Source organism: Amblyomma mixtum, chromosome 4 (genome assembly GCF_055824585.1).
Source record: "Amblyomma mixtum isolate Tamu chromosome 4, ASM5582458v1, whole genome shotgun sequence".
Classification (NCBI taxonomy): domain Eukaryota; kingdom Metazoa; phylum Arthropoda; class Arachnida; order Ixodida; family Ixodidae; genus Amblyomma; species Amblyomma mixtum.
The window spans coordinates 159,022,212-159,043,034 of NC_143015.1; the positions used below are offsets into that span (position 1 = coordinate 159,022,212).

The window sequence follows — 20,823 nt, forward strand, 5'->3', positions numbered from 1 at the left end:
CCAGAAAAAAGACATAAATGGTGGCAAAATCTGACAGCAAGAAAATCGCTGGAGATGTGCTACCAAGCTCACTCTTTTGTGAAATGCTGGCGTAAAAAAGCATCCTATTTCAAAGGTAAGGATGCTAAATTCACCCAAAACGAAAAAATTAGTGCTAGCTTGAGCACACTATGAGAAAAACTCGGAGTTCATTCAGTACAAAATTGTGTACAAAATACCTTAAGGGGGGACACTGGTCTTGAAAAAAAAAAAAATTTTATTAATGAAGTCACAGTTATGAAATCTTCGGGGAATATGTATTTGTGTGTGCTGATTCTAAATATGTCATTTAATTTATGTAAAACAATGCCTTGAGCACTTATGCAGCACTTTTTATGCTAGTATTTTGCAGAGAGTTTTGAAGAAAATTTGCTGCAGGAAACTCGCTGAAATGTATGCCATTGGGTTCTCTTGACACCAAGGAATACAATAAGGGTGAAATTGTCTTCCTGCCTATCATAAAACTTAAGTTATAGGTTTTGAAGTTGTCGCTTCAGAAATGAGAAGGAAAGTGTGTATTCCTGTTTCTGAAGTGGCAGCTTCAGTACCCTATTACTCAAGTTCTATGAGAGCCAGGATGATAGTTTTACCCTTATTGTATTCCTTGGTGTCAAGAGAACCCAATGGCATACATTTCAGCGAGTTTCCTGCAGCAAATTTGCTTCAAAACTCTCCCCAAAATACTAGCATAAAAAGTGCATAAGTGCTCAAGGAATTGCTTTACATGAAATTAAATGACATATTTAGAATCAGCACACAAGAATACATATTCCCTGAAGATTTCGTAACTGTGACTTCATTAATAAAAATTTTATTTTCAAGACAGTGTCCCCCCTTAATTAAGGGGTAAAGATAAACATCGCCCTCGTGGGTCACAACTACTGTGTTGACAAATTATGCAATGAAAATGGAACCTGGCGAATTGCAGTTGCACTCTTTCAACAACATACGATGTATGGTCATGCAATTAGCGTGGATTCATCAGTGGGTGCTGTTACGAGAGAGGGAGATGTGGTATAGCTGTCACTATCACTTTGCCCACAGTGGCTGAGGAAAGGTCTTGAGAGGGAGAAGACTGGGTGGCCATCCCATCTTGTGTGCGAGTGCCTTGTTCTTATGTAAATGCGCCATATTTTTTTTCATCTGTAATCTTCCCAAGTCTGGTAGCTTTGACTTCCACTATGCATTTGATGAGGAATCACACTCATTCCACTCTAGTAGTAGTAGAATGCAAAACAATAGCTTTTCAGATCTGTACTAAAATACAGATGGAACACTGTCTAAACAGAGCATTATAACATAAAATAGCAAAAACTTGGTTTTGTTGATGTCTTAACAGTTCAATAAGGAGAAGTCGAGTTTGACAGCAGTCTGTCTGGTCAGGGATAGGCATGAAAAGAGATGGAAATGCCGACCACAAATGAAGTAACTAAAAATGAGTAATTTGCGATTGTTTAATTTTAATTTATGGTTGGTGTAATCGCCTTTTCATCTGCTGTCCTACGTGATCCAATTACTTGTGACTGCGACGTTTCCCATCTTTACATATTAACATAAATTCAGCCCTACAACATGTTTGGTTTATTGGGGTTTAACATCCCAAAGCAACCCAGGCTATGAGGGACACCATAGTGAAGGGCTCCGAAAATTTCGACCAACTGGGGTTCTTTAACGTGCACTGACATCGCACAGTACACGGGCCTCTAGAATTTCACTTTCATTGAAATTCGACCGCTGCGGCCAGGATCGAACCCACGTCTTACGAATCAGCAGCCAAGCGCTGTAACCACTGAGCCACCGCAGTGGGTCCTACTACATGTAAACATGAACATAGTACTTACATATGTTATGCCACAATATGCAACTGGATCCCGGTAGAATATTATGACCAAGTTACTAAAGAATCAACATATATTTGGCTACAGTATTTTTTTTCATTTTTCACAGAAGATCCATACTGACAATGTCCCAAGACCTGATAGAGATGAATTTTTTAAGGGCAGCATGAACAGACAGCGCCATGGCAAAAGATGTGGCCAAAGACCCAACTTCCAAGCATTTCACCCCAGAGAAACCGAGCACCTGGCCAGGGAAAAACTTGTACCCATTGCATCACCAGTGGGTGCCGTAGTACTGGTGATCGAACCTAGTACAGCGCCAAACTTCACACTGAATACTATCATGCTAAATTTTAATAGGCCATGCTGAATATCAGATGTTTGCAAGCTAATCTTGAAAAGTACAGACTATGAAAACTGTGCCGCATCATATATCTGAATAAAGCTGCGAGTCCCGGGACTTGACAGATAAGGCACTAAATGAAGACCTTGAATCCCAAACTGGGACACTAAATTGAGAGGGTGTAATTAGGGAACACTGTGTAGTGCAATGAATTGTGACTTGTACCAAGAATATGCCCACCACAGACTGAGCGTAGCACAATGACAAGAGGTTTATAGGGGCCCTTACGTTTTCAGGCACAAAGATGCCACACTTTCAGCTCTCCATTCACTACAGTCATTTGTACATTTTTTTTTCTTTTAATGGAGCACCTTCGGATGCTAGGCACGTATTCGTGCCTCCAGTAGCACCGTCTGCATTAATAATGGAAGAACAACCTCTTTTTTGGGTCACCACTCCAACAGCCATGGCTAGGGCATAGATGGAATGTAGCTATGAAACTGTGCATGTTCGCAACCTCTGAAAAGCCTGTTTCGTTAGGACCCTGAAATGCTGCTTTTGTCAATGAGTGAACTCATATGGCACATTGAGGAACATCGTCAGAAATATGTTTCCCGAGGTTCTGAATGGTGCCATTCAAATGAAAAGTGCAGTGGCCACCTTGTTTCCCTGCTTCAACATTTATCCATCTTGACTCGTGCCACTCAAGTGATGCCGTATTTAATTGCGTAATCTTTGCACCCTTAATTAAAAAGAACTTGCACAAAGCAAGCTTTGGAAATCGGCGTGGCCACGTCGCCATGTTCAGCTGCAAAAGGTGGAAGGGGCAAAGGAACGCGCGCCGTTTACCCGGTTCGCTCACACTGGCAGTCGCTTACCGGGACAAACAGTTACGCGTGTGCTGGAATCTGAAAATACCAAACTGTTCGCCGTTCGGTTTGCCACTAGTCAGCTGAGCCACACATGAGGGCGCCATTTTATCACGTTATCTCCTTTTCCTCCCACTGCTGGCTTTGAGATTGTATTGTTGCACCTTTATTGCTTTGCGCGCTGTACACGCATGGCCATGCAATCCCATGGGGCGCTACATAAAATGGGAGGGGGTATGCCAGCGAGGACTGTAAGTTGTGTTGTCGACATGTAGGTGGCAAATACAGTATCCCACATTGCGGGTTATGGCATTTGTTGAGTTCCTCAGGACATGTTCACAAAATTTTTGCGTAATTTGTGCACGCCCTTTTCGAAGCCTTAATTTAAAAGTGCGCAAATTACGAAAGTAAATACTTACAGCACATTGCTTGCAATTCATGAAAGCTATTGTAGTCGGCAGGCAGCCACACTGTCGCAGATACGATGTTTCAAATAAATGTTGATAGCACCGTAGGCACTGTCGGCGTCACATGAAACACAAACGAGACCATTAGAATGGGAATACCAAAACAAGATTAGTTATATGGGGTTTTATGGCGCATAAGCAACTATGGCTATCATGCGCCAAACACAAGGTTAGATGATGTTATGTCAAGTGTATAGAAGTTACATTATATTAAATTTAAGACATTGGCTTTCTTTAGAAACTTACAAACAAGTGAAAACTCGACGAGTGTTTGCTCGCCTAAAAGCAATGCGGGATGAAATGGAATGTGTTCATTGTAAAATACCGTAAAAAATTTTTTTCTAAGTTCTTCGAGATGCGAACAAGAGATTAAAATGTGATTCACTGTGAGCTCCTCACCACACATTTCACACACAGGTTTGTCTTTTTTTGTTAAGAAGTTATGGGTGATGTGTGTGTGGCCTATGCGTAAACGACATAAAATTACTTCGATAAATCGTTCTTTATGACGGCATGATTTCCATTCTTTCAAAATAGGCTTTACAGTATGCAGCTTGTTATTTCATTCTCCCAAGAAGCTTGCCATTTGGCTCTTAGTTTGCTATGCACTAACTTCATGTAATCCCTCGGAGGCAAACCCACATGTTTCACCTCCATGGCTCTGGCTTGTGCAGCACACGTGTCGGCTCTCTCATTATCCCTAATGCCAACGTGACTGGGAACCCAGCAGAATTTTATAACATGTTTTTGTACTGTGACCTTTACTAGTATATGCCAAAACAAGAATATTGTACTTTAGAGAGCTTCATTATTTGCATACCCTATTTTCCTGCCATAGGAGCAATGACCAATGCGTGGAAGTGAAGTGTTACTGGACACTTTCTGCGTTTATTCAGCAGCAAATGATTTTATAATTTTGTATCAGTTATCCCCTTCTCGTTTCATTTGGTGCTGACAGTACACAAAGAAGTACAAGTATACTATTACTGCTATTACAGTGCACATAGTTTAACTGTTTAACAAACTCCGGACAACTGACAGATGTCAGACTACACTGTCACTACAAGTACCCACTGAAATGATTGCTGCAAGCTTTCCACATCTCGCATATCAAAACAATGAAAATGATGCTGGTGCTGCTGCAAGCAACTAACGAGGGCTTTACATCACTTGTGAACATTACCTGCTGCACAGACCAATGTTTCCAGTGTTGAACTGGTTTGGTTTATTGGGGTTTAACATCCCAAAGCAACTCAGGCCATGAGGGACGCCGTAGTGAAGGGCGCTGGAAAGTTCGACCACATGGGGTTCTTTAACGTACACTGACATCGCACAGTACACGGGCCTCTAAAATTTCGCCTTCATTGAAATTCGACCGCTGCGGCCGGGATCGCACCCGCGTCTTTCAGGTCAGCAGCCGAGCGCCGTAACCACTGAGCCACCGCGGCGGTGTTCCAGTAATTAACTGTTTCACCAACCCAGAACAGCGAGCGTTCAGTCAGTCCAGTAATGAACTGTACTGGCTGAACGCTCACCGTGCTGGGTTGGTGACTTTAGGGTCTGTTCATTAACCTTGCCACACACTTCGCACTGCTGCGTACTGTGCTAAGCCTGAGAGATTAGAGGCTGAAGCCACATTAACAGATCCTGTCAGGTAAATTAACTGCGCCAAATTCACATTCAGCACCGAGAGACAAGACGCTGTCCATGTTCAACTCAGCAAAAGCACTGCACAAAGAGTGCAATCTTCCAATTGCAATTTTATTTTTTTTCCTTCAAGGCTCACACAACACCAAATAACAGAACAGGTCAAATCAAACAATGCGAAGAGGTAAAAACCTATGGTTTTGTGAGTGTGTGCGCTAATGGCCGAGGGAGCAGAATTCTTAAAAAGCCCTCGACGCCAGTCAAACACTTTCCAGCCCAGGGCAATGCTGCATATGAACAATGACTATGTCCACTGATGGCCACTCGCAGTCAATGATATGATGAACATGACATGCAAAGGGGAAGTGCTGTCAACACAAATGTGCTAGAAATGACTTGGATGAGACAAGCTTGTTTCCAGGAACAACAAAAGCAGTAGGTATGAAAAAAAAAAAAAACTCTGCAAGTGGGGGGCGCGCTCTTCCTTCCCAAGCACTCCATGGAATAACTGCGATGTCGCAAGTCAGAATGTTCACGCCACAAACTTTCGCTTTGATTGTGTGAGCCACGCAAACAAAAAGAAATGTCCCGCTCTCTTTTATCTTCCACTAAACAAGGGCGATGTTCTCGAATGGGGGGGCCTGGGGGAGCAGGGCACTGGTGGGATCACCACCCTCTTGCGTTGGTCTCCTCATTCCATCTTGTTGACGTAGGCGTCAAGCTCGGCGTCCAACTCCTCCGCGGTGGGAACCTTGCGCTGAACGCTGCCTCCGCGGCCGCCCCTACCTCTTCCACGGCCCCTGAGAATGCAGAATGGTAAATCAACACAGTGCCCAAAACAATGGGGGCACCAGAAATTTCAATCAGAACAATCCCAGTCTTGTGCGCACTGAGTCAAAGTTCTTGCATATGTGCTTTAAGGGGGACATGGGTCTTAGATCATTTTTTTTAATTACAGACCAAATGCAATGAAACTGCACAGACTTATTCAGTTTTTTCTGCTGATTTCAAATATGCAATTTGTTTATTTCTAGGCTAATTAGTTCCTTAGATATTATATATATCATGCCATTGTCTGCTGAAACAATAGAAAAGAAATGGGCCACCAGAAATTTAATTTTAATGTGTGGGTAGATACTACAATGTGAGGAATGCAACGCTGGAAGCAGTTTTCAGTTTTTTGTCCGTGTGGACAAATGGGCTTAATAGTTAGTTTCATGTGTGCCATGTTTTCTGGCACTGTATGTCTGGTCAACTCACTTGAAAACTAACTATTAAGCCCATTTGTCCACACGGACAAAAAACTGAAAACTGCTTCCAGCGTTGCATTCCTCACACATTGTAGTATCTACCCACACATTATAATTAAATTTCTGGTGGCCCATTTCTTTTATATTGTTTCAGTAGACAATGGCATGATATATATTAATATCTCAGGAACTAATTGGTCTAGAACTAAACAAATTGCAAATTTGAAATCAGCAGAAAAAAACTGAATAAGTATGTGCAGTTTCATTGCATTTGGTCTGTAAATAAAAAAAAATGCTCTAAGACCCATGTCCCCCCTTAAGTTTCTTCACAACCGTATTCACTCGCATAATGCTCGCACCACCCACATTGGTTATTGAAAGCTAGAATTTTTTTCCCTCGCGTAATCATCACACCCCCAAAATTACAGCCGTGAGAATTGTCTGAGCCAGGAACTTTAGCCTGCGCGTGGTAGCGAGCGCCATCTGTCAAGCGCTACTGAAACTGATCGCCCCGGTTAGGTGCGTGCGCTACCAGGTGGCGTGAGCGCGCTCTGTTGACCGATCGCCCCGAGAAGAAAAACGTTCCTCCAGTTCCGCATGGTTTTGCCATTTTGTGGAAGACTTTTGTTGACCTTGTTCCGTACTAGCTACCTTTGTCAACGTGCCCTTGGTGCCGCTTCGCCGTGGGGCGGTACGCAAGTTCTGTCAAGTATGCATTAGAGCACAGCAACTGCGCCGCCAGCACACATTTCGTCGTCAATGAGTTTTTCTTCCGCTACACGAGACGCCAGCACGACAAGCTGAAGGCAACTAGTAAAATGTGCTGGGCCTACCGTGTCAAAGAGTGGCAAGTTTCCTGGTGTCGAAACTGTGCTATTGGATTACATCAAGGCTCTATGGGCGGATGGATGCATCGTATCTACAGAGCTGATACAAAACCAGGCACGCCTAACAGCAAGGAAAGAGGGCATCTCAGCGCCAGATTTCCAGGCAAGTAACGGGTGGACCACATGGTTCATGCGGCGCAATGGGCTGTCTATGAGGAGGCGAACGATGCTTTGCCAGCAGCTACCCTCAGCATATGAAGAAAAAAATCTCGGATTTCCACCGTTTCACAATACGGATTTGGCAAGAAAAAAACTTGCGCTCCCAGATTGGGAACGCGAACCGAGCGCGAACCAGACTGGTGCGCAGCCTGTGCACATCAGGACGACAGGTGCCGAAAAGCAAAGATGCACGGGCATGCTAGGAGCGACAGCGGATGGGCGGAAGCTGCCGCCTTATGTAATCTTCAAGCACAAGACCCTCCTGGAAGGAAAGCTCTTCACCGGTGTAAACGTGCGGGAACGAGAAAAAGGTTGGATGACTGCGGAACTTAAGGTCGACTAGATCAAGACTGCGTGGGGACGGCGACTGGGAGCACTTCTTTTGCCGTCGCTTCTCGTTCTCGACAGCTTTGTCGGTCACCTGACTGGAGTCCATTCGTGCAAAGTTGAGGGAGTTACACACGGACTTGGCAGTGATACCAGATGGCCTCAGGTCAAAGCTACAGCCTTTGGATGTATCTTTGAACAAGCCGTTGAAGGATAACGTTCGGAGGATGTACGCAGCATGGATGGCCGAAGGCCGACATGCTCTGACGCCGCGCAGCGAAATCAAGCCACCATCTGTGGAGCTACTGTGCACGTGGTTATCAGAGGCATGGAACATGATTGTCGCAGACAGGATCGTGAGAAGCTTCAAGAAAATTGGAATTTCCAATGTCCTGGACACGACTGAAGACCACTTAATGCGGGACGAGAATGAAGCTGAGGAAGAAGCCGATGAAGCAGCGACCAGTGATGGCAGTGACGACACAGACTCCGAGTAGAGCTATCTATCCAGGACGCTGCACCAACAAACACGAGTAGTGATGGCGAAGTTGCAGGCTGCTAGCCTCTGCAAATAAAGTGCTTTTGCAGCTAGTGTCAATGTCTCTACTTTTACGATGGCAAGACCTGCTTGAAAGTAATGTTTTGATTATATTTTAGATAGCTGGCTTGAGAATCTCTATTCAAAGCCTATTTGAATTTGCTTTTAGCATTCCAAAACATTTCTTCAAAAATCTTTCCTCGTGTACTTATCGCACCCCCTAACTACACATCGATTTTCCATGAAAAAAAAAAAAAGTGCGAGCATTATGCGAGTAAATATGGTATACACAGCTGACAGCAGTACAGTTGTGAGATATGAGGCCAAAAAGTTAATCTCCATTGGCCAATGCATTTTCTGGTCTGTGCTGAGGCCGCACCCTGTCCGCTGTCAAGACAATCTAGAGGTCCATATTTGAACTCTAATCTCTCGAGAGACTAGAAGTGCTTGCCGATTGGCTAAACCAGTCAAAACTAACACAGTGCTTGGCTGCGGTGGAAAGTGCAGGCATACAATCTGTGGCATTGGTGTAGAAAACCTCTATCTAACTGCAGTTTTGTAAACCACTTCTTCCATCTAAATGAACAGCACCTGATGCCCTAATGAAATCATCACCGCTCTTAACCCTTTAATGTCGAGTGGCATGAGTTCGCGACATACCATTTGCATGCCGTAATCAGATTGCTCTTATGTCTCCCAAGTGCGTTTGTTTGCAACCAGTAGCTGATGAATTCCCCCCCACCCCCAGAGGGCGCCACATCTCGAGAAAAAGGCGGGTCGTTGCTAACTGGTGACATGCCACTCGCTAAAATTTAAGCGGTGCCAAACATTTTTTAATATGGGCTTTTGATTGTGCCTACATTACATCAGATAACGTAAAATCTGGCTTGTTCCTTTGGTTCCTTCAAAATTTTCGGCAGCTGCTTTTGAAAACAACTGCAACGCACCTCCAACAACGTCGGAAGCGATTCATCCAAAATTAGCACGCCACTGTGACCACTGATGCTGTAGGCCAAACTGCAGCTTCGGATGTCACTGAACAAGAAACACTTTTCGAAGAGAGCTTGTTACAGCAGCAACATGCACCTCACTGTCCCGAAGGCTGGTCCAGCAGCACTTTATGCTCGAGTTGAGCCTCACATCACTTTTGCGCAGCTTTAGCACATAAGCGGCCGCCCCTGGGGAAGTCAGAATAACGTCCCTTCACAATAACATGCATAAGCCACGTGACCAAGAACAGCCCACTCACCGGAAAGATCCCCGGGAGCGCTGTGGAGCAGCGGCACCACCACCACCACCGCCTCCTGTGGCTGCGTAGCCGAGCCGTGATGCCGGCGACAATGCCGCCGCACCCACTGCTGACGTCACCAGCTGGATGTTCATGGGCCGGCCTGCACAGACAGCAAACAATGCACTTGAGTGACGCACATTCCAGTTACCTCGATAAACAACTCAAAGATACGGCCAGCAGCCATGTTACTAGGACACTAAGGAGAACGTGATTAGGCAGCCTGTATGAATAGACAGATTTGGTTTATGGGGGTTAAACGTCCCAAAGTGACTCAGGCTATGAGGGACCCGTAGTGAAGGGCTCCGGAAATTTCGACCACCCGGGGTTCTTTAACGTGCACCGACATCGCAGAGTAAAACGGGCCTCTAGAATTTCGCCTCCATCTAAATTTGACCACCGTGGACAGGATTCGAACCCACGTCTTTCAGGTCAGCAGCCGAGTGCGATAACCACTTAGCCCCCATGGCATTCTAACGATAAAGGCGGTGATTTAACTGAAAATGAAGCTCTTAAAGTTGGCAAAGCTCAAAGAATGATACACAGGTGTCGGCATCGGCGGAAGTTTTTGCAAGCAAGCTGCAACAGATTTTTTTTTTTTTAGACGGGGATCCAAAGGCTACGCGCTTCCCTGCCATTCACTTCAAAATGGCGGCAACTGGTCCTTTTCGGTGTTGACGCCACGTCTCAGTCGAGTAGCAGGAAAAAATTAACAGAATTTCCCCAGTGATTAAATATTGTGAGAGTCAAGTGCAGACGTCAAATTTAAAGACGCAATACCTATCGTAATGACAGACGATACCTCACATGGTGTGTCACAAATGCACCACTGAAGCTCCATTCCTTCGTGCACATTTCTTAAACACTTTTTTTCACTGAATACCAAGCTTGAGTATTCCGAATATTTAGTACAGTACAAACAAGCACATTTAAACACTTTACACTACAAAAGCGCCATTACCAACGCACCACACAGCACAAGAAAGCCGACACTACACTAGCGGACAACTTTTGTTTGGCAATGCAGCAGAGGTTAGGCAGGAAAGGGAGAGGACTGGCTTTTTCTCCCACTCCCCAGCCCCAGCAACCTGGAATTGCCTTTCCAACTTTCCCCTTTTCATGCCTGCGCAACTCTAGTCCAAACAACCCATCCCCCAAGGCACAGGCCCAAAAGCCAGTCTCTCCTTTCCCTGCCTAGCCCCTACTGTCATTGCCAAAAAAAGTTGCCCTTGAGTACAGAATCAATGATTATTGCCGTTCGAATTGGCCGCTTCACTAAGGGGTACACCCAGACCAGACCAACAAAATCTTGCAATCTGTATGAAACAAACAGCAATGTATTTCAGATCACTAAAGTGGGCCAACACTTGACAACAACAACAAAGGGTTGTGCAGAAGACTCACCATCCAGGGGCACACCATTGTACTGCTTCATGGCTCGGACAGCATCTGTGCGCCGCTCAAAGACCACGTCTGCAGTGCCCAGGGACCGGCCAGAACGATCGTAGTGGACAGCCGCCTTCCTCAGAGGTCCAAACTCGGCAAACAATTCCTGCATTTCAGAAAAAACAGCAAATGATCAACATACTGCAGGGTCCTCGCATGAGTAACATGAGCTACCAGATGCAACCACTACTTTGGACAACTGGGCACTCGGCAATAAATGGCTCGCATATGGGATCACAGGTGGTAAGATGATACACCAGCCATAGCTACCAAGGGGATAGTGGCAATAAAGAGATCGTACACAAGCATGCGTTTCTGCCACAGTCCTGTATAACGAACACGACAGCCACTGCGATGCCAATGCAATCATCCTGTATTCTCCCTATGCCCAACAATGGAAAATATGGCCACATTTGGTGATATCGGAGAAGACGCACAATACTTAAAACCAGCTCAACTTTCCGTTCTTTTGTATGTCCCATGTGCTGGAGAATAAAATCAATGGTGTGATAGCAACGGTAGGAGGTTTGGGAGATAGTTGTCGGCTACTATTACAGCCCTTGCCATCATTTAGCGAGTATGGTCAAAGCAGCATTTCTTCATTCCTCCTCATTAGTTCTCAAACGAGCACTTCGCTGTGAGCAGAATAAAATTATGCCCTGAACACTAGAAAGGAAGAAAATACAGAGACCCAATTTACGTATTGAGCATTGGGAGAATATACTAGGCAGTCACTTTTGGACAGAAGCAAAATGCAAAAGGTGCCTGTGTGTGGTGCGATGTCAGTGCACGGTAAAGAACTTCAGGTGGTCTAACTTAACCCGGAGCCCTTCACTACACCGTCTCTCAAAGCCTAAGTGTCGCTGCGGGAAAAGCTCCACAATTCACGATTGTATATTTCCTCGTGTCAGTCACTTTTCTTCATATCTGGACAGTGTTCGGCACTTAAACGAGGGAGGCCTGTGGCCCGCTGCTGAAAACAGGCAATGCACTACACCACCACCCACCAACCAGAATAATGCTAACTTGGAGAACATAAACTACGCATAGTTTGCATGGAAATCACAGCGGCCACCATCTTTGGGCCCAGAGAGCAAGGCAAAAATGGCTGTTTTCCTAATCCATCGGTTACTTTTTATGCCAAAGCAGCAGAGGCTAAGCAGGAAGGGGGATTTGTGGGTCATGGGGAGTGGATGTGGGTTCAGTAGTGTTGTAGGATGCCACTCTCCATGGCATGGCGGCAAAGAAAGGACCGTTATCCTGCCTAGTCTCCGGTTACCAACGACTGCGCCTGTGATGTCCCGCGAGAACTATATTCCTTGTTGCTTCAGCTGACGCCGTCTCTTTATAAGTTGACATCACAGGTGGACTCCCAAAGAATGCTGTTCTAGGTGCTATCCACAGTGATCGATATTCCCATCACTTTTGAAGCCATTTATTCGGTGTCCACCGACACCAAATCTCAAGTGACAGCTTCGTGACCAGAGGTAGGTCGCTGACAGACTTCTGTAGCGTGTGCCCTAGTGCAAGCCCCTTTCTCTGCAGCTCTTTTCAAAAAATGTTGTATGGCTTTTATAGTTTTGTCAATTCCAGTTAAAAAGTAAAGCCAGGTACATGGTTAGCGATGCAAATGCACAGAACCACATAAATGATAAACTGAAGACCTCTCAAGCAGGCTCCTGCCAACACGAGACGTCATGCTCACCTTGATGTCGGCGTCGGACACCCCATAGTCAAGGTTAGAGACCAGCAGCTTGGAGGGGCCCATTCCAGCGCCTCCGAGGCCGCCTGTCAGGGCGCGTCTTGCACCAACTCCATCGTACATGTCGTGCTGCCATCGATCCGGAATCTCTTTAGTCTGTGTAAAGCCCTGCAAGAAGACAAGAGGGAAAAAAAGCTCATAAACAGATGCACAATTAAAACAGCGTAGCTGCATTCTACACCACAGCAGACCGCTAGTGACTAAAGCTGTTTACTGATGCCATAGTGCAGATTTAGGACAACTACCGCCATCCTGTTCCAAAAAAAATTGCATATATCAATTTCGTTTGCAGTCCTGAGGAGACTTCGGCTTCATTTAAACCCACCTTTCTTATGGAATTCAGGAAATTTCGGCCCGAGATAAAGAATCACGGTAGTGGGAACCTGATTTTCCCATTACCACTTCTTTTGGAACAACAACTGACGAGAAACAACAATTGACGAGAGCTGCCGACAGGTGACCTACAGCTCCGAACCAACGGAATAGAATTTCATTGACCTCGAGTCCTAAAATGACGCGCCAGGCAGTGTTTACTCTCAGTCTTCACGCATTTCCACGTGTGGCTTACTGGGCGAGTTTGTTGAGCGAGACAGCGTAGTGTGCGTGTGTCTCGTTCTTTGAGTCCTTGTCTTTTAGCGCTGGTTTTTGAAGATATGCGGTTCATCACACTGGCACGTCGTGCGGGACGCTGGTAGCATTCGCAACACGTCTTCCGTAGCAACGAACAACCGCTAAAGAGCTCCGAGAGTTGCCCCACAATCCGACAATCCGAAACGACCAACTCCATAACAGTCACGCGAAGGCCAACGCAAAATAGCGATACGTGCGGAAAAACGGAGTCGTGGCCAGCTCGAACAGGTCAGGACACGTTTAGCACACGCGTGGTGACGCATATAAAAAAAGAAAGCGCATAGCTCCGCGTCTACAGCCAGTCCGCCTAACACTAATTCAGTAAGCGAACCGGCCAGCGACGCAGTTTCAATGAAGCACTGACAAAGGCTTACAGCGCAAGCACTTTTGGCGCGCCTGAGATGCCGACTGGGACCGACTCGGTCGAGAACGCCGAAGAAGGGAAGTGTCTTGCTTACCCTGGCGTAAGGTTGCTGACGAGCCCGTCCTCTGAGTGTGCCTCTTCGGACGGCTCCGCCGCCGGCTCCAAATCCACGTGCGGCCCCGCGTCCAGAGAAGCCCCCCGCGCCTCGGCCTCGGCCGGCGCCCCTGCCACGGCCCCGCGTCGTCCGGTACTGGCTCCGGTTCATCTTGATGATGTCGTCTAAGGACATATCTATCTTGTCCGCCATAGTGACGCTGGATATGTGGCGACTCGTTCAACGAATGGCCCACTGCTTGCAAACTATGGGGAAAACGCTTCCGAACCGCTCAAGAAAAAAAAATGGACTTCAGTTATGGCGGACAACAAAACCGACGCAGGGCATTCTGGGAAGGAACGCAAGCGATTTCAGCGCCCCGTGACGCAGACAACTGAGTTGCCCAAGTTTTGACATAAATAATAACAAAAATTAAGACATTACTATTATAATCTTTTATAATGCAAATATTGCAAAAACCATGCTAAAATAATTTGGGTTGTTTTAATTTTTGTGTTTAAACTAGCAGATACTGGCTTGTCGGCTGGCAACCATGTTCTCAAACCAGAAAAACGAAAGGCGAAAGAAAATGCCGCAGAAATTTTAACCGTCTGCTCGTGGATGTGATTGCGTGTTTGGCGGTCTTATTTGCCCCAGTTATGCGGTTCTTTTGTTTCGGGTAAAGGCGGAATCGCCGCCGGCTTCCAATATGCTAGTTCGACTGGCGGCCCCCATCGACAGAAGCCCGATGAAATTCACCCCGACAGCGCCGTGGGTCGATCAAGCGAGGACCACCGCAGCAGCAGCAGCACCGCTACGCTGAGTGCTGTTTTCCTCGCAACACCCGTCAGTGAGTTGTGTGCGACTGGATGCAATTATGAAATCGGAGAAGGACGGTCCCGAGAGCGGCGGCAAGCTGTCGCGAGCCCCCAGCACAAGTTCTACCGACGGCACGCAAGAGTGGTACGAGACGGGTGAGTCCCTTCGTGTGTTCCCTTGTAACCACATGCTTGGGTTCCGTGCTCAGCTGGATCCTCGTACGGTTACGCGCATGTAGGCCTAACTTGCAAACTCGGACGCAGTACTTTTCCGGCTTCCTGTGTGAGGTTGCTCTGCGATCGTTGGTGCAGTTCGGAGTAGGAAAGGAAACCGTTCGCTTGTTTTTTCGTACAGGCGATCGCCTTCCTCGTCTCCGCTGATCAGAGTGGGAAAGTGTCAGTTGCGCTCGCTGTGACCAGCTTGAGACAAACGGTGGTATGATATGAGGCGAGAACAGACTGACAGCTGACTGTGTCGCGACCGTGTCAGCACGTTTGCGTGACTGCGATCGCGGTTAGGCTTTCTTGTAACTGGCCTGTCGCGTTAGCCGTGCTGGCACAGAACCCGAAATCGAGAGCTCTCTTTCTATTTTATTTTTTTCAAGGGTGCTACCGGCGTGCGATGTAACAGATCATAACCTCCTATCCGAGACATACCAAAGTTAAAGATTACATTGGCGATGACGATAATCAGAAAAGCCTCTTAATGCTATTGCCAAGTGTCGTCAAATACTTTCAAGTGAAATTACAGGCCAGCAAGACAGTCTAACACACCGTTTATAAACGATGGTCTAACAGCTCTTGTAGCATGGAGCCCTGTTAAGTTCCCGTGTCCAGGCTGCATTGCACGCTTCATATGTGATCATTTTATAGTTTAAACGCTTCAAAAAGATCCCGAATAACTTCATAGAGAGAGAGAGATGGTTATGTCATTCCGTCTTTCCGGCGCGGGCAGCTGTTACTCTTGCCCGTAGGAAAGGGAAAGGAAACAAGAGAAATAAATGGGGTTGCGGTTCGACGATCTGCGATTGTGTTTTTCGTGCATTCGCTTTCGAGTCCGTTCGCCTCTGTCGAGGCACGCGATGTATAGCCATCAGCGCCATGGGAGCCTCTCGCGATACTAGCGCGGAGTCTTCAGGAATGCGCGTGCTTAGTATGCGATCGGCGTCCATGTGTTTGCGAGCGCCGACGACCGCCTGCGCGGTTCTTATCCCTCTCTTTACTCCCTGTTTGCTTTTTGTATTTGTTGATTTTTTTTTGTCTCGCTTTCGTCGCTCCTCTGCATGCCCGAACGAGTCGTGCTGCCGCTCCGTTTTCCCGCCCTCTGTCTCCTCCGTCTGCAGTGTCGCGTGCAGGCCTTGACGTCATTTTTGCCGCGTTTTCCTCCGTGATGACGTCATACCTACCTAACTCAAGCCCCTCAAACGTATCCATACCGTTGCTTCGTGACGTGCGCTTGTATTTACACTTTTTCTTGTTGCTCGAAGTCTGACCCCGAAATTACGAATTCTTCGCTATAACGAACGAGTCGTTACTTTTTTTCCCTTCCTAGGTATTCAGAAGGCTTATTCCGGTTGTAGTTTCAAAGGAAGGTATAGAACTGTCCTTGAGTTCCAAGGTGGTAGTTTTTTGTTTGCTTGTTTTTTGTTTCCAAGACTTGGGTTTAGCGCTTTCCAAGCTCTCCACATCATGCGATAAAACTGAACGAATGTAGCAGAATTAAGTACCGCACGCAAGAATGACTACTTACCAGTGTAGACCTTTGGGCATATGCGCTTCGCACACTGAAACAAGCTGCGCGTTAAACACAGCTGCACAGCTGAGAAAAGGACGGGCTGTGTGTGTGTGTGGGTGTGCGTCCCCTCTTTCGTGTTGCTGCTTGTTTCAACACTGCTTTCGCTACGAACGAAAGTACGGTCGCGACGCAATAGCGGACAGACCATTCGCTTCGCGCGCTACGTTAGCGCTGCTATCAAGCGTGAACGTGTTTGAGACTACAGAGGTGGCGGTACAGGGAAGTTCCCGTCCCCGCCGACGGTGCAGCTTTCCCGGCACGAGCAAGCACGGAGCAAAGCGTACGGCCTCGCCGCCGGGTGCTAAAAGGAAGTCTCCGCGCCGAAGGCCTCAGGCATGGGCGAAGGCCGTGCCCGCACATATCTAAATCGAAACGGGCACACGCAATGCTGAGGAGTGAAGAGAAATCCGTGGGAGCGCGTTCAGCCACCATTTCCGCGTGCATGTATACGTATGCCTGCGGCTTACATCCGGGACGCTGCCAATCTGATCGGCGGCGGCGTGTCGCTGATTGCTGTGATGCGGAGACGCTGAAATGCCGTTTACCCGTATACCTCGCCGGAGTAGTTGATGGGGAAAAGCACTCTGCCCTAACTGTTTGTGTGTGTGTGTGTGTGGGGGGGGGGATCATGTTTGAGCTTCCAAATTGAGTTCTGACTCTAACGGAATCTGCCGGTGTCTGCGAGACCTAACGGGTTACAAGTTAGAACTTACTGCTTGGAGCCTGATGTCCAGATAAACGGTGCCTTTGTTGGCACTCCACCTTGACTGTCGAGTAGTGCTTGCGTGGATATAAGAGATAAGCGAGTTGACGATGGGAGCGGTCGCCAGATGCGCTTTAGGCCTTTTTTTATCACCTAAGCCTTGTGCGTATGCACGGCATGGTTACGTAATTCGAATGCTATCTGTCCACACAACCGAGCGCCCAGTAAGACGCTATCTGAATCACTCTTTTAGCCTGGCCCACATTCAGTCTGGTCAGCGGAGGTGCGTGAGGTTAGGTCCTGTACGGGTGCTCCCATGTGGCCGGTGTTGAGGAACGATGGACGAGGCAGTGTGTGCGGGGTGAGGGCACGGTAGGCTTTTGGTCCTCGTTATGTCAGCGGAAGGGCAATTAGTCATGTTAATTGACACCCGTTGTTGTCGAAGCAGGCTGGGTTCGCTGAGGGGTTGCAGTATTCTTTTTCTCTGCACACGCAAAAGCGGATGACAAGCCAGCCTTTGATCAGTCCGTTTGAACGGCATAGTAGAGAGAGGGCAGGTAAATGGTTTCTTGATACTCATAAGGTGAACAAGGGAGGGAAAAGTCTCAGGCTGCTTGACGACGTTTCGGCAAGTGGACCTGTCTTCGTCCTTGCAAAGCATTCATCATTGGCGGAGTTTAAATACGGCCTTCACTCCAAGGAGGAAGGCACAGTGAGAGGCCTAACACCCTTTCCACTTCACGCCCTCCCCCCTCGCCGAACCTTCCTCCTCGGAGAGAAGGCTCTGTTTAAACCTCGCCAATGAGGAACGCTTTGCCCAGACGAGGACGTCCTCTTGTCGAAACGGTGGCAAGCAAGCACCCTGAGACTATCCCCTCCCTTGTTCACATTGTGCATTTGAACGGCAGAGAGTCTGGGATTTTAGTTTTCGTTTCGGCGGAATTTCCGAGCCAGAAGTTGAGGATCGGTCACAGAGCACGCGAGTCAATGTGACGTAGGTAATTTAATGGCGGGATATCACGATTCAATCTAAAAGGAAGAAAAAAGGAAATGGATGCAGCTGTTAGAGCGTTGACATCAGCAGGAAACAAAAAAGGCTGCGAAAGAGAGAGGAACGTCATTGGAAAAGGTTTGTCTGCAGCACACTTGAAGGTCAGTTAAACGTGTAATTGAAATACGTAAAATTTGACACTACGTAGTCTGGAAAGCTGTATGCTCGGTTTTGTAGCGCAGAGCCAGACAGTTCTAAGTACAACGTTGGATGCATAGTGGCGGCTGCGTTGGTAACCGTGAACTGAGGCGCTCAGTGCAGCGCCCTCTATGGAATGCCAAAAGGAGAGTAAAGTTTTGACATGGGCATTGTTTCGATGAAAGGACGGAGGAGGGCGTTCCGGGAAGTGTGCTGGGAGGTGTGACCAAATTGAGGGTGTAGCTATAGTGAGCTTCGTGATCGTCGGTGACAGCAAAGTATTCTTACACCGTGGTGACGGCCAAGTCACTACACCCTATAAAACAAAAAGGAGTAAAAAGGGAGTGAATTGTCCTCCAGTGCAAGGGAGTACTGCACTCTAGTACAACTTACTCCCTTTTTTACTCCCATACAGGCGTACGTGTTCAGAGTGCACAGAGTCTTGTTTAGAGAACTAGCGGTTGCGTTTTTTGACGCTTGATTTCTCGAGGCAGCGGAAGTTGTGGCGCGTACTCTGCAGCTGTTTCCCGAGATCGCAAGTGAGACTGTTACGCGCTGCTGCGGCGCAGTTTGGTCGTGTCTAAGCCACGTTCTGCGTCTCAGCTGCTTGTCGAGGTTCTTCGCACAACGCCTCTCCGTCTTCGTCCTACTGGCCCCGCGAGCTGTGAGCGATCGCAAACAGCTGTGGAAGCTCCCAGCTGACTGACGTGAGCGCGAGCTGGCGACCAGATAAACGTCACATGAAAGAGACAGGCATGTGATGGAGGCGCATCCAGTGGTGACACCTGGCGGCGCTGGTGGAAAGTTTTTCGCTCCGCTCTCTGTTTTAGGTTTTAGGAGCTAGGCACTGTGAAGAACGGGACAAGTGGGAGGGGAAAGGGGGTGATCGACTGTGATCCCTGTCACTAGATGCCGCTAGCATGCGAGTAGCTGAAGTAGCTCCAAGCAGGTCCCGTAAAGTTTGATAAACCTAACCGCTAGAGGGAAGCCCAGCGCTGCTGTCTGCAGAAGCCGTCAATATGGAAGTTCATCTGTCCTGGGAACCATGGCCCGGAGTGTACGGATCGTTGCAGAACTGGCTTCAAGCGTTCTCTTGCCTTTATACGTGACCTTTAAAGAACCATGGTAGAGAGAGGGTATGGTAGATGGTCCTTGGCGATCACGAAATGAACAAGGGAGGGGAAAACCTCAGGTTGCTTGAGCCAACGTTTCGACAAGAGGACTTGTCTTCTCAAGTCCCCTTGTCGAAACGTTGGCTCTAGCAACCTGAGGTTTTCCCCTCCCTTGTTCACTTTAAAGAACCAAGTTTGTCAGCGTCGCAAGGTGAAAAGAGGGGATAAATGAAAGAAAGCAACAAATCGAAATAATGTGAGCGAGTGACTGAGAGAGATAGAGTAAACACGGTGCAACTAACATCCACGTCCACGTGTTGCGAGTGGCTCTTTGGCTGCCTGGCATTTGCTCTTGCAGGTGTTGCGAGCCCTTGATACACTTGCAGTTGTCACTGTTGAAAGCCTCGTGCATCGCAGCAGTGGGGACTGTAGCGGCAGACTAGTTTCGTCGTAATGGAGGGAATAAATCGTTGTAGCGCTGCCGCGCTTGTCAGAGATGAGAAAGATGCGGATGGAGTGACGTAATACTGCAGTGCGTCGCGGCGGATAGGCACAGTGTGTACGGATAGCCAGCTGCGCCACTCAGCGGCGCTCCCCTTAATCACCCCCCCCCCCCCCCCCCCCGATCTCCTCCTTGCCTCGTACGGGCGTACCTCCCAAGTACGCCCGTATCCCCAGCAGGCTTAACTCCAGCAGCACGAAAGGTGCATCGTTATATGAAAAAAAAAAAAAAAAAACACGAACTTCGTATATGCTGTCAGTCAGCAGTGGATGACCGCGAGCTACGGCGCCGGGAACAGTTCGTTTCGTGGCTATGCGCACAAGTTCGGTTCACGTGTCGTTCATGCGAGATGATGTTGTCATATAGCGCGAAGCGCCATGCTTGATGGAAGCTTGACTTGAGACGTTTTCACGACCTAGACGAAGAGGAGACAGGAAAAGAAAGAACAGAGAAATTTGAGCATATCTCCATTTAGCCCGTTGTTTCTTCTTTTGCAGAAGCTCTTTTAATTAAATTTTATTTCATTTCATTACTCTCAGGGCCGGTGGCGTTACACAGAGCAGTGGGTATATAGCGAGAAAATAAACAGAAGATGAACAAAAAAAACTAGTGGTTACAGTACGTAAGTGGAAACAGGATTCTTGAATTTGCACCATATAGTTCGGGTGAGCGCCCGCTAGGCTGAACATACTGAAAGCAGAGGATGCCCTATTACTCCGTGCCTGTGGGCATGTCGCCTTGGCTTGTTTGAGAACG

General features: G+C 47.5%; 2 protein-coding genes across 2 annotated transcripts in view; one reads left to right on the forward strand and one right to left on the reverse strand.

The window, feature by feature from the left end:
• Positions 1 to 5,266: 5,266 nt before the first annotated feature.
• LOC149348984 (THO complex subunit 4-like) lies at positions 5,267 to 14,281 on the reverse strand. The gene is made up of 5 exons (XM_089541072.1): positions 13,949 to 14,281; positions 12,804 to 12,968; positions 11,057 to 11,204; positions 9,614 to 9,755; positions 5,267 to 6,003 (listed from the first exon to the last, which is right to left on the reverse strand). The coding sequence occupies exons 1-5, from the start codon at positions 14,159 to 14,161 to the stop codon at positions 5,895 to 5,897; spliced, it is 777 nt and encodes a 258-aa protein (XP_089397198.1). The 5' UTR covers positions 14,162 to 14,281; the 3' UTR covers positions 5,267 to 5,894.
• Positions 14,282 to 14,508: 227 nt separating this feature from the next.
• Positions 14,509 to 20,823, forward strand: part of Cen (cerebellar degeneration-related protein 2-like) — a 174,571-nt gene continuing 168,256 nt past the window's right edge. Inside the window, exon 1 of the mRNA XM_089541076.1 lies at positions 14,509 to 14,922. Within this exon, the coding sequence (XP_089397202.1) occupies positions 14,826 to 14,922 (97 nt within the window). The 5' untranslated portion in view covers positions 14,509 to 14,825. The remainder of the gene's footprint in view (positions 14,923 to 20,823) is intronic.

What these genes read in the sequence shown, in the direction of transcription:
- LOC149348984 (XM_089541072.1), bottom strand. Translation starts at nt 14,161, where the DNA reads ATGGCGGACAAGATAGATATGTCCTTAGACGACATCATCAAGATGAAC. An exon ending in GTCAGCAACCTTACGCCAGG is followed by an intron (nt 12,969 to 13,948) that starts GTAAGCAAGACA and finishes GTCTTCTTGCAG; the next exon opens with GGCTTTACACAGACTAAAGA. An exon ending in CAATGGTGTGCCCCTGGATG is followed by an intron (nt 9,756 to 11,056) that starts GTGAGTCTTCTG and finishes CTGTCTGTGCAG; the next exon opens with GCCGGCCCATGAACATCCAG.